General features: G+C 47.5%; 1 protein-coding gene across 3 annotated transcripts in view; it reads right to left on the bottom strand.

The window, feature by feature from the left end:
- slc12a5a (solute carrier family 12 member 5a) overlaps positions 1-12,500 on the bottom strand; it is a 207,369-nt gene that overhangs the window by 17,077 nt on the left and 177,792 nt on the right. For all 3 annotated transcript variants that reach the window (XM_042707825.1, XM_031567787.1, XM_042707826.1), the window contains exons 5-12: positions 8,757-8,811; positions 7,451-7,581; positions 3,361-3,608; positions 2,897-3,108; positions 2,458-2,625; positions 875-973; positions 354-411; positions 1-100 (exon numbers count right to left, since the gene is read on the bottom strand). The exon at positions 1-100 is cut by the window's left edge and continues 75 nt beyond it. In XM_042707825.1, the coding sequence (XP_042563759.1) occupies positions 1-100; positions 354-411; positions 875-973; positions 2,458-2,625; positions 2,897-3,108; positions 3,361-3,608; positions 7,451-7,581; positions 8,757-8,811 (1,071 nt within the window). The remainder of the gene's footprint in view (positions 101-353; positions 412-874; positions 974-2,457; positions 2,626-2,896; positions 3,109-3,360; positions 3,609-7,450; positions 7,582-8,756; positions 8,812-12,500) is intronic.

The following is a 12,500-nucleotide window of genomic DNA, read 5'->3' as shown; positions in this document are numbered from 1 at the left end:
CGCCCCACAGGTGGAGAAGAAGGAGCCAAAGACGATCACCCACGGCGACGGCCACGCCAACGTTCCGATAACCAAGTTCCCCCTCACGGCCTCTCCGAATCTGAGCAGCACACACAGGACCAAAATCACACGCAATCACACACACACACACACACACACACACACACACACACACACACACACAACCATAGACAATCACACATCGTCACACACAACCAAACATATTACATACAATCACACACAATCACACACAGCCATACAAAATCACAAACAATAACAATAACACACACAAACACACACACACACACACAACCAAAGACAATCACACATTGACGTTATGGAGGATGTCTTACTTGTCGCGCAGCACAGTCCCATCGATGCAGGCGCCGAACAGGACCACACTGGACATGTCTGAGGGCAGCAGTCAAGGCACACGGCTCTCCAGCTCTCCAGCGGATTACATGGCAACATCAAAACAGAATCTACAAACACACTCTCCGTCTAGAGACTCAATGGATTATTGAAATAGTATCCAATTCACCAGTCATCTGCTGAGATTATTGAGCACTAACAGGGGGCCTTAGGCCTGTAGGTACCATGTTGGCCACTAGGGGAGCCCAAGATACACATCCTTATACTGAGTTACTATCTAAGTCCAACACCATATATCTGGAGTGTCAGGCACTCAGCACAAGTAAACGCAGATTTTATAGCAACGTGAGTATGTGTGTGTGTGTGTGTGTGTGTGTGTGTGTGTGTGTGTATGTGCATATATGTGTGTGTGTGTGTGAGTGTGTGTGTGTGTGTGTGTGTGTGTGTGTGTGTGTGTGTGTGTGTGTGTGTGTGTGTGTGTGTGTGTGTGTGTGAAGGATACAGATGATGGAGGTAGTGGTGATAGCCAGGATGGTCCCGATGGGGATGGACTTCTGAGCATCACGCAGATCTCCTGACCGATTTGACCCTGCCATGATACCTTTGAGAGAAACACGCACAGAGAAACACACACACACACACACACACACAAATATGCATGTATAAATGTAGGCAAAGACATCCAACAACTATCATAAGCTGTGCTCTCCCCAGATGAAGACACATTAAACATCTGCTGCTGTCATCGCCCAACCAGTCACCATCGCCATGGTGACGATATCATCTCTGAGATATCTATGTAAACACCAGATGTGTCTCACTTTCACAGACCCATAAAGACCGTTTGACTGGGCGCACACACACACACATACTCACACACACACACACACACACACACACACACTCAAACCCATACAGACCGTTTGACTGGGTACAGTTAAGGACCTAAACATATATCACCACAGCACATTTAACACATGGAGAGACACGAGCACCACAAATGCAAGTACATCCCTACCACAAATGGAACGTCACACCTCACCCACCTACACACACACACACACACACACACAGACACGCGCACACACACGCACAAACACACACACAGCTACACTGCTTCTCCTACTGCATCTCTCCTCCTTGTGATGTCCCACACTGACCCATGACCCTTGGGCGGGACCAAGGGATGTTTTATTTTTGTAGCAGGAAGAATGTTTTTTACCGTTATGGTGTTTGAGCTCGAACTTTACAAGCATTTTGGGATGCAAAGGACCACACAAAAGCATGGTTTCCTATTGCTGGCAAGGTGATGTTGAGGAGTTGCATAACCAGTACTCAAGTCACAGCCTTAGTGTGTGTGTGTGTGTGTGTGTGTGTGTGTGTGTGTGTGTGTGTGTGTGTTTATTGCTGGCTAGGTGGTGTTGAGGTGTTGCATAACCAGTACTCAAGTCACAGCCTTACAGTGTGTCTGTGTGTGTGTGTGTGTGTGTGTTTATTGCTGGCTAGGAGGTGTTGAGGTGTTGCATAACCAGTACTCAGGTCACAGCATTATTACCAAAGCAGTGGCACTACGAGATGACATCACATGTCGACCAGAGAACTACAGGAAGTAAATTCTCAACATACCCTGAACTTTGACCCCTTCTGCACACAGACCTATGATCTATGTACGTGATCCCTGTTCACCTGTCACCCTGGTGGTGCACTCACATGTGACAGAGGGGGGGGGGGGGCAAGATATCTACCACCAACCTGACCTATAACCCCCAGGGGGGGTGGGGGCAAGATATCTACCACCAACACCGCCACTTACCATGAACCCCTCTGACCTCGGAGGTGCCCTGCCTTGTGTCACAGTAGTTCAGGGTATGTTGAGAATTTACTTCCTGTAGTTCTCTGGTCGACGTGATGTCATCTCGTAGTGCCACTGTGAGTAGACTCTCACCACAACCCTGACCTCTGACCTACAGGAAGAACAACTTCCTCACCAGCACAGTCAGTTTAAGCTCTGCCCCACCAACTGTGACCTTTGACCCCAGGGTTGCGCTGACCTGTGAAAAGTGGGGAAGGTGGCGGCGCACTGACCTGTCACGGAAGGGAAGTAGATCCCCACCAGCAGAGTGAAGAAGCTGCTCATGTCCGCCAGCATGTAGCGGTTGCTGGGCTTGGTGTTAGGCTCCGCCTCAGGGACGCTGGGCAGGCCCAGCTTCTCAATGAACACGCCCTTCTCCAGGTAGTTCCCAAACATGTTCTCTGTGGAGGAGCAGAGACAGGCTCAACGTCTGAGACAACAGTGTGTGTGTGTGTGTGTGTGTGTGTGTGTGTGTGTGTGTGTGTGTGTGCGTGTTTGAGAACATATAGAAATCATCCTACTCACTATCAGGCTGTGTGTGTGTGTGTGTGTGTGTGTGTGTGTGTGTGTGTGTGCATGTGTTTGAGAACATATAGAAATCATCCTTCTCACTATAAGGCCGTGTCATGTGTGTGTGTGTGTGTGTGTGTGTGTGTGTGTGCTGACTCTCACCCATCAGGGCTCCACTGGCGACCCCTGGGATGCCCTGGATGACACTGATGTTGTTGTTGGTGAAGTACTCATCGCAGGTGGCGTTCAGCAGCCCCGAATCGCAGAAGAGCCGCCACAGCTGGGTGGTGACGGTGCCGTTCTCCTGCTCCACCACCTTGGCACACACGTCGAAGCCCTTCCACACCAGAGTCCGGTTGCCAAGGACACACACCCTGCACCAGAGAGGGGGAGGAGAGGAGAGTCACGGCCACAGAAAGACTCCTACCTCCAGCACAAGACACGGGCTGAGAGACCCCTGCCAGCTTCTTGAACACACACACACACACCCGCACACACACACACACACACACACACACACAAACACACACACACACACACACTCACACTCACACTCACACTCACACTCACACTCACACTCACACTCACACTCTCATACACACACACACACAGACACAGACACTCACGGGAATTCTGGCGGATCGATGGCGGTTTTGATGACGCCGGCATAGACCGCGACGATGGAGATGACGACACAGGCGAGGAAGAGGAGCGCCAGCTTGTTGACGTACTTGACGCCCACAAACACCACCAGGGACATGAAGCTGAGCACCACCGTGCCGTACACACGCATGTTGTTCAACATGGCCGCCTCGGCCTCCGCCCCCTCCAGACCCTCCATCTTAAAGACGGCAATCTGGGGCACAATGTACACCTGACAGAGAGAGGAGAGCACACTCACAAATTAATATAAACGGACAGACAGACAGGCAGACAGACAGACAGGTAGACGGACAACTAGACAGACAACTAGACAGGCAGACAGGCAGACAGACAGACAGACAGACAGACAGACAGGCAGACAGACAGGTAGACGGACAACTAGACAGACAACTAGACAGACAGACAGACAACTAGACAGAGAGACAGACAGACAGACAGACAGACAGACATACAGGCAGACAAACAGACAGACAGACAGACAGACAGACAGGCAGACAGACAGACAGACAGACAGACAGACAGACAGACAGGCAGACAGACAGACAGACAGACAGACAGACAGACAGACAGACAGATAGATAGATAGATAGATAGATAGATAGATAGATAGACTGATAGATAGAATGATTGATTGATTGATTGATTGATTGACAGCAAGAGTACCAATACATTGCAGAATCAGCTGTAGGAGAATTGAACTGAGGAGAGGAGAGAGGAGAGAATGAGGAGGAGGATGGAAAGAGTTTAAAGATGAAGGTGCTCCACGTCCCACTCCTCAGGCAGGCAGGCAGGCAGGCAGGCAGGCTCTTAAACACACATGTGTCCCCCCTAATGCATGCAGTCATGTGTGAAATTAATAGACTGAATTACGCACCATTAATGCACATTAGGCCGAAGTCTAAAAATACTTTCATTATATCTGAGACCATAAACCCTCATGGTCATATACTTTATGGCCTCCTACCAAATATAGCACAGAGTGCTTCTATAAATTGACCATTTAATATTTTACGCATGGTTAAGCAAGTTACACCCGCCATTAATGAATAAATGCATGCTTAAACACAGAGAATGTTTTACTCTCTGAGCTAGAAAAGAATAGAGAAAATGAGAATGAGAATACTTCTGAGTGTACTTCTCAGTATACTTCTGAGTGTTCTTCTGAGTATACTTCTGAGTGTACTTCTCAGTATACTGCTGAGTGTACTTCTGAGTGTACTTCTGAGTGTACTTCTGAGTATACTTCTCAGTATAATGCTGAGTGTACTTCTGAATATACTTCTGAGTGTTCTTCTGAGTATACTTATGAGTGTACTTCTGAGTATACTGCTGAGTGTACTTCTGAGTATACTTCTGAGTATACTTTTGGGAGAAGACAGTATGCACTCTTGAGCTCTAAAAACAACTAATGGGAGCCTGCTGTCTTGATATCTTATTACTGGATAGCAGTCTTGGCTTAAAGAGAGGAGATGTTTGAGAAATCCTAAAATAGAAGTCCCTTCCCTTTGTGTTTCTGTTCTATTGGGCAGGATAAAGCTCCCAGTGAAGGCGGCCCGTGCCTGTATCCCTCTCGCTCCAGCTGGGGAGCAGATTGTTCCTGCACAATGGAGTCTAAGCTGGTGGTTCCAACCAAGAGGGATTTAACCCAGAACCCAGAAGCCTGTTCTGTTAGTGCTAACACGGCTCAGGCACTGCAACGAGGCCCGTCGAGGCATAGTGTGGGTGTCAATGTGTGTGTGTGTGTGTGTGTAAGTGTGTGTTAGTGTGGGTGTCAATGTGTGTGTGTGTGTGTGTGTGTGTGTGTGTGTGTGTGTGTGTGTGCGTGTGTGTGTGTGTGTGTGAGCGTGTGTGTGTGTGTGTGTGTGTGAGTGCGTATGTGTGTGTGTGTGTAAGTGTGTGTAAGTGTGGGTGTCAATGTGTGTGTGTGTGTGTGTGAGTGTGTGTGAGTGTGTGTGTGTGTGTGTGTGAGTGTGTATGTGTGTGTGTGTGTAAGTGTGTGTAAGTGTGGGTGTCAATGTGTGTGTATGAGTGTGTGTGAGTGTGAGTGTGTATGTGTGTGTTTGTGTGTGTGTGTGTGTGTGTGTGTGTGTGTGTGTGTGTGTGTGTGTGTGTGTGTGTGTGTGTGTGTGTGTGTAAAACACCATGGCTACTGTGACATTACAGCTCAGGAGACACACTCATTATTCTGCCCGTATAGCCTGCAACTGTACTAATGTGGCATTTACATAATTACCTGCCCCGGATAGACGAAGGGTAGGAGAGAGAATAGGGGGAGGAAAGGGGGAGAGAGGGAGAGAGTGAAAGAGGGAAAGAGAGAGAGAGAGAGGAAGAAGAGGAATAACAGACAAGGGGAAGACGGATTGGATAGAAGATGTGTGAGATGAAAGACAGCGAGGAGACAATGAGCAGGAGAGAGAAAAGCATCAAAGCCAGAAGACTGAGAGAGAGAGGAGAAGGAGAGAGAGAGAGGAGGAAGAGAGAGAGAGAGGAGGAAGAGAGAGAGGAGGAAGAGAGAGAGAGAGGAAGAAGAAGAATAACAGACAAGGGGAAGACGGATGGATAGAAGATGTGTGAGATGAAAGACAGCGAGGAGACAATGAGCACGAGAGAGAAAAGCATCAAAGCCAGAAGACTGAGAGAGAGAGGAGGAGGAGGGAGAGAGAGGAGGAAGAGAGAGAGAGAGGAGGAGGAGAGAGAGAGAGGAGTGAACAAACAGGAGTACTGAAAGACAGACAGGGAGAAGAAAGAGTAGAATAAGAACAATCAGAATCTTTCAAGGCAAAGGAACTGAGGGGCGGGGGGGGGGAATCAGTTCCTGGCTTTGAAGGTAGACAATTATGGACAGCAAAGAGACATTCAGAGAAAGGAAGTGAGAGATGGAGAGAGAGAGAGAGAGAGAGAGAGAGAGAGAGAGAGAGAGAGAGCGAAGGAGAGAGAGACAGATGAAAGAGATCTGGATATTTTGGGAAACTGAGACTTGCTTGACTGCTTGTGTGTTTCTGCAGTTGTGGTAGCTTTCCACTTGTGCAGTTGTGGGTTCATATGTGTCCAGCCATGTGCGCAGTTGTGTGTTTGAACAGTTGTGTGTGTGACAGTGTGATTAAATAGATGTGTGGTGCATCAGTGTGTGGTTCTAGGACAGAGAGGCTGTGTGTCTGTATGCAGTCGGGAAGTATAACATGGATGGATAGATGGTGTGTGTCTGTATGCAGTCGGGAAGCATAACATGGATGGATAGATGGTGTGTGTCTGTATGCAGTCGGGAAGCATAACATGGATGGATAGATGGAAAGAGCTGCATGGCTCCGTTTCTGCCGTGACTGTGCAGTTGTGTGTTTGTGTGCTTATGTAGTTGTGTGTTTGTGTGTTTACACAGTTGTGTGTTTGTGTGCTTATGTAGTTGTGTGTTTGTGTGTTTACACAGTTGTGTGTTTGTGTGCTTATGTAGTTGTGTGTTTGTGTGTTTACAAAGTTGTGTGTTTGTGTGCTTATGTAGTTGTGTGTTTGTGTGTTTACACAGTTGTGTGTTTGTGTGTTTATGTAGTTGTGTGTTTATGTAGTTGTGTGTTTACACAGTTGTGTGTTTGTGTGTTTATGTAGTTGTGTGTTTGTGTGTTTACACAGTTGTGTGTTTGTGTGTTTATGTAGTTTTGTGTTTATGTAGTTGTGTGTTTACACAGTTGTGGGTTTGTTTGTTTATGTAGTTGTGTTTGTGTGTTTACACAGTTGTGTGTTTGAGTGTTTATGTAGTTGTGTGTTTATGTAGTTGTGTGTTTACACAGTTGTGTGTTTGAGTGTTTATGTAGTTGTGTGTTTATGTAGTTGTGTGTTTACACAGTTGTGTGTTTGTTTGTTTATGTAGTTGTGTTTGTGTGTTTACACAGTTGTGTGTTTGAGTGTTTATGTAGATGTGTGTTAATGCAGTTGTATGTTAATGTAGTTGTGTGTTTGTGTTTATGTAATTGTGTGTATAATTGTGTAGCTGTGTGTTTACGTAACTGTGTGTGTGTGTGTGTGTGTGTGTGTGTGTGTGTGTGTGTGTGTGTGTCTTACCAGGAGGATCTCGATGCAGCCCAAGATGTACATGGCTCCAGCGTAGGTGGTGCCCAGATAGAAGCAGATGCCCACCGCCCCACCAAACTCAGGACCCAGAGAACGGGAGATCATGTAGTAGGCACCGCCCGCTGTCAGACACACACACACACACACACACACACACACACACACACACACACACACACACACACACACACATGCACACACACACACACATGCACACACACACACACACACACACACACACACACACACACACACACACACACACACACACACACGTTATACACATGTGTAAATAAAAGCAATCACAATAGAGATGTACTCATAGCCACATTCTACACACACTCATTATATAAAGGGTACAAACATCTTCTTCATCCTCACACACTCTTCTCTGCTTTGGTGATGTAAATGGAGACACATCTCTCCCCTGTGCTACACCTTTTGGGAGTGATTAGGTGAGAAGGGGCCAGGCAGAGCCATGCCAGAAAAGAGCCAGATTAGAGCCAGATCAGAGCCAGATCAGAGCCAGATTAGAGCCAGATCAGAGCCAGATCAGAGCCATATTAGAGCCAGATCGGAGCCAGATTATTTGCTTGGATTCAATTTATTGTCATTGCACAGAGTACAGGTACAGAGGCAACGCTATGTGTTATAGCCAGATTAGAGCCAGATTAGAGCCATATCAGAGCCAGATCAGAGCCAGATTAGAGCCAGATTAGAGCCAGATCGCAGAGACTAGATATCAGCACCAGCTGTGACTGATTTAGCTTTGAGCCTCTGCTGACAGGCGGCAGTGATTGACTCGAGTCATTTCCTCTCTTCTCGACCCCCAGCCAATCAGACATCTTGACAGATAGGAAGTTAAAGCATCTGGTTATGCTGATACATCTGATAGCAGTGCAATCACCCAAACCGGGCACACATGGATACACAGAGATAGATACACATGCACAAACACACACACACTTTCACATACAAACACATGGACACATAAACAAGGACACACACACACCGTTGCCAAGGTTACCACATCAGATAGGCCCTTGCCAAGACACACACAAAGCAGAGGACATACACAGCAGGTGGAAGGTGCCATGTCATCAACACACACACACACACACACACACACACACACACGCACACACTCTCTCTCACACACACACACACACACACACAGACACAGACACACACACACACTCACACTTTCTCTCTCTCTCTCTCTCTCTCTCTCTCTCTCACACACACACACACACACACACACACACACACACTCCCATCACATAGAGCAGCCTATTACCTGGCACAACTCCGTTGGTAGCGATTGCACTCATAGAGATGGCAGTCAGCATGGTCTAAGCAGAGAGGGGAGAAAATACACACAATTAGCAAAATACAAGCACACACACACACACACACACACACACACACACACACGTACAACCATGCTGAAAGCAAAACTTTCTTAACTGACAGCCTTAACCTGACACAATCACAGATGTGTTTGTGTGTGTGTGTGAGTGTGTGTGTGCGCGTGTGTCTGTATGTGTTTGCATGTCTGTATATGTACACATATGCATGCTTGTATGTCCTGTATGTGTGTGTATACATGTGTGTGTGTAAGTATGTATTTATATGCGTGTGTGTGTGTGTGTGTGTGTGTGTGTGTGTGTGTGTGTGTGTGATTGGAGTGTGTGTGTGTGTTTGTGTGTGTGTGTGTGTTTGTGTGTGTGTGTGTGTGTGTGTGTGTGTGATTGGAGTGTGTGTGCTGTGCTGGTAAACTGAACCTGTGGCAGTGCAGTGCAGTGCTGTGTTGTGCAGTAATCAGGTACTAATGGAGGAGCCCTCTCCCTCTCTCTCTCTGTCTCTCTCTCTCTCCCCCTCTCCCTCTCCCTCTCTCCCTCTCTCTCCCCCTCTCTCCCTCTCTCTCTCTGTCTCTCTCTCTGTCTCTCTCTATCTCTCTCTCCCTCTCTCTCTGTCTCTCAGGAGGGCTGATAAGACAGTAATTACTTAAGTGTTTTATCTGATGAAGGACACCTGAGATTCAACACTAAACTCAGCCTCACTCAGCTCACTGAGGGCTCAGCATGCAGAGGGAGGGAGAGAGAGAGAGGGAAGGAGAGGTAGAGAGGGAAAGAGAGGGAGAGAGGGAAGGAGAGAGGGAGGTAGAGACAGGGGGAGAAAGAGAGAGAGGTATAGAGAGAGGTAGAGAGAGAGATAGAGAGAGAGATAGAGAGAGAGGTATAGAGAGAGGTAGAGAGAGAGAGAGAGAGCGAGGGGGGGGAGGTAGAGAGAGAGAGAGGGGTGGGGAAGGAGGACATATATATATATATATGCTTAAGGACTGGCTGCAGTGTTTCAGTGTAACTCTGTGCTAGTCTCCTGTGGATACTCAAGTCATAGGCCAGCACTCTCTGGTCACACACCTCATCACTCACACTTTGTGTCACTGTGGGTCAGTAACACACACACACACGCACACACACACACTCACACACAGACACACACACACACACACACACACACACACACATTCAGCCAGTCTCATCTCCTGTCATGGCCATGGGCATCACCTCATTAACCTGCTCTCAACACAAACATCACACCATCGCCACACACCCACACACACACACACACACACACACACACACACACACACACACACACACACACACACACACACACACACACACACACACATGCTGCCCTCTCCAGACTGGCACCACACTGCCAACCTGCACCATCTGTCCCCGGCAACGCCATGGAGACAACACGGCTCACCAGCTCACCCGCTTAGCAACCAGACGCCAGGCAATGCTGTCTGATACATGTACACAAGCATACACACGCTCCCACACATGCAAGGAAAAAAACACACACACACACACACATACATACAAATGCATACAAATACATACATGGACACACACACACACACACACACATAAGAATGCATATAAATATAGTATACTTGGACACACACACAGACATATACACTCTCCCCCCCCACACACAGTCCCTTTGGGGCAGGGTGCCATGATCTCCCTTCTGTCATCCTGCTTGTGTTGGCTGGACCACGCCGGTCTCAAATGGGTGTGTTTACAGTCCCTGCGCTGCCAGTGGTTGTTCTGTCCAGACCCTCCGCTTCCTCACCTCGTCGGACCCTCCGCTAATCAAAGCAATTAACAGAGCACTAACACACACAACTACAACTGCGTACACGCACACACACATACACACACACACACACACACACACACACACACACACACACACACATTTAAATTATTTATTTGAATCCACTAATCATATTCTGTACAGAAAGGATTCAAACATTTCTCAGAGGTTGAATACAGCTTAGTGACTCATGGGTACAAGAAACATCTCCTACGCCAAACAGCAAGACTACCTATAACAGCTGATACAGAGCAGAACTTTGCTAGTTGTTTTGATTGTCTCTTACTAAGTCCTGCCAGTCGTAGCCCACTGACCGAAAGCTTATGGACATGCCCCAGGCTTCCAAATATCAATACTACCATCTTACATGTATAGCCTAGGTCTCTCATCTTAGCAACAATGGGCTGGTATTTGGTCAACTTGTCACGGAAGGCTATGTCCATATAGAGGTCATAGACACAGGCTACCTCAAGGACTACTACCTCTCTTTTAACCTTGTCCAAGAAAACAACATCAGGAGTGTTAGGGATGTTGCAGAACACATCATCAGAGCTGTTAAACACACACACACACACACACACACACACACACGTAGTGACCATAGCAGAAGGTCTTAGAGTGGCAGGGATGGGGTTAGGGTTAGACACACACACACACACACACACACACACACACACACACACACACACACACACACACACACACACACACACACACGTAGTGACCATAGCAGGAGGTCTTAGAGTGGAAGGGATGGGGTTAGGGTTAGGTCATATTGGCTGAAACAGGATGATTTCAGCTCTCCTGTGATGAATGTATGTAGAGGCAAAGACTGAGCACACACACAGACACACACACACACACACACACACACACAAACACACACACACACACACACACGCACACACACACACACACACACACACACACACACACACACACACACACACACACAGAGAGACACACAGACACACACACCCACGCACAAACACACACATTTACTCCCCCTTTCACACACACACACCCACACACACACCCACACAGAAACACACACACACATACACACAAACACATGGTGAGCAATGTGAAGTCACCTAGCTGTTAATCCTCTGGTGTGAGTCTGTGTGTGTGTGTGTGTCCTTGTGTAAACGACCCCTACTTGCGTTTGAAGTCCCGCAGGAGGGCAGACTTCTGCTCTGCTCCAGCTAAAGACACTTAGCCCCGCTCTCTGCCAATCGCGCGCTAGCTAGGTGTGTGCTGCCGCGCTTGTTTCCTAGCAACCTGCAGCCAGGAAGTGTTGCCCTGGAGAATGGCTTGTTTATGTAATGGGATGACAGAACGTGAGGTGGGTTTGCTTCAGAGGTTCCCTGCCCGTTTAACCTAGGCAGGGTCTGACCATGTAGAGCAGGGGAAAAAGTTGGGTAGAAAGATTTAGAGAAACTAGATGGGCAAATTATTCATAGATCAAGCTAGTTATGCATGCATTCATTCATGAATTCAACCTTTAAAAACACAGAATCACAGGTAAGGGCAAAGAGTATACAAAAATCTAAAGAGAAAATCTAAATCTTAAAGAACGTCTAAAACAACTAACGACAGTATGAGTGGTGTGGGGTCCTCAACCACCCATCCTACTGAGGGTGGCTAGTGGAGACCCCCGGCATCTCTCTCTCTCTCGCTCTCTCTCTCTTATCTCTCGCTCTCTCTCTGTCTCTCTCTCCCACTCTCTCTCCCACTCTCTCTCTCTCTCTTTCTCTCTCTCTATGTGTGTGTGTGTGTGTGTGCTCTAGATAATTGCTAGCTGGAGAAAAGGGTCTGTAGGTTGCAGGTTCAAGATCAGTGGGAAACTAAATAGAATATAGGTATC

The sequence above is a fragment of the Clupea harengus genome, chromosome 5, assembly GCF_900700415.2.
Source record: "Clupea harengus chromosome 5, Ch_v2.0.2, whole genome shotgun sequence".
NCBI lineage: Eukaryota > Metazoa > Chordata > Actinopteri > Clupeiformes > Clupeidae > Clupea > Clupea harengus.
The sequence above is the reverse complement of the archived record's forward strand: the minus strand, read 5'-3'. Positions and strand labels throughout refer to the sequence as shown.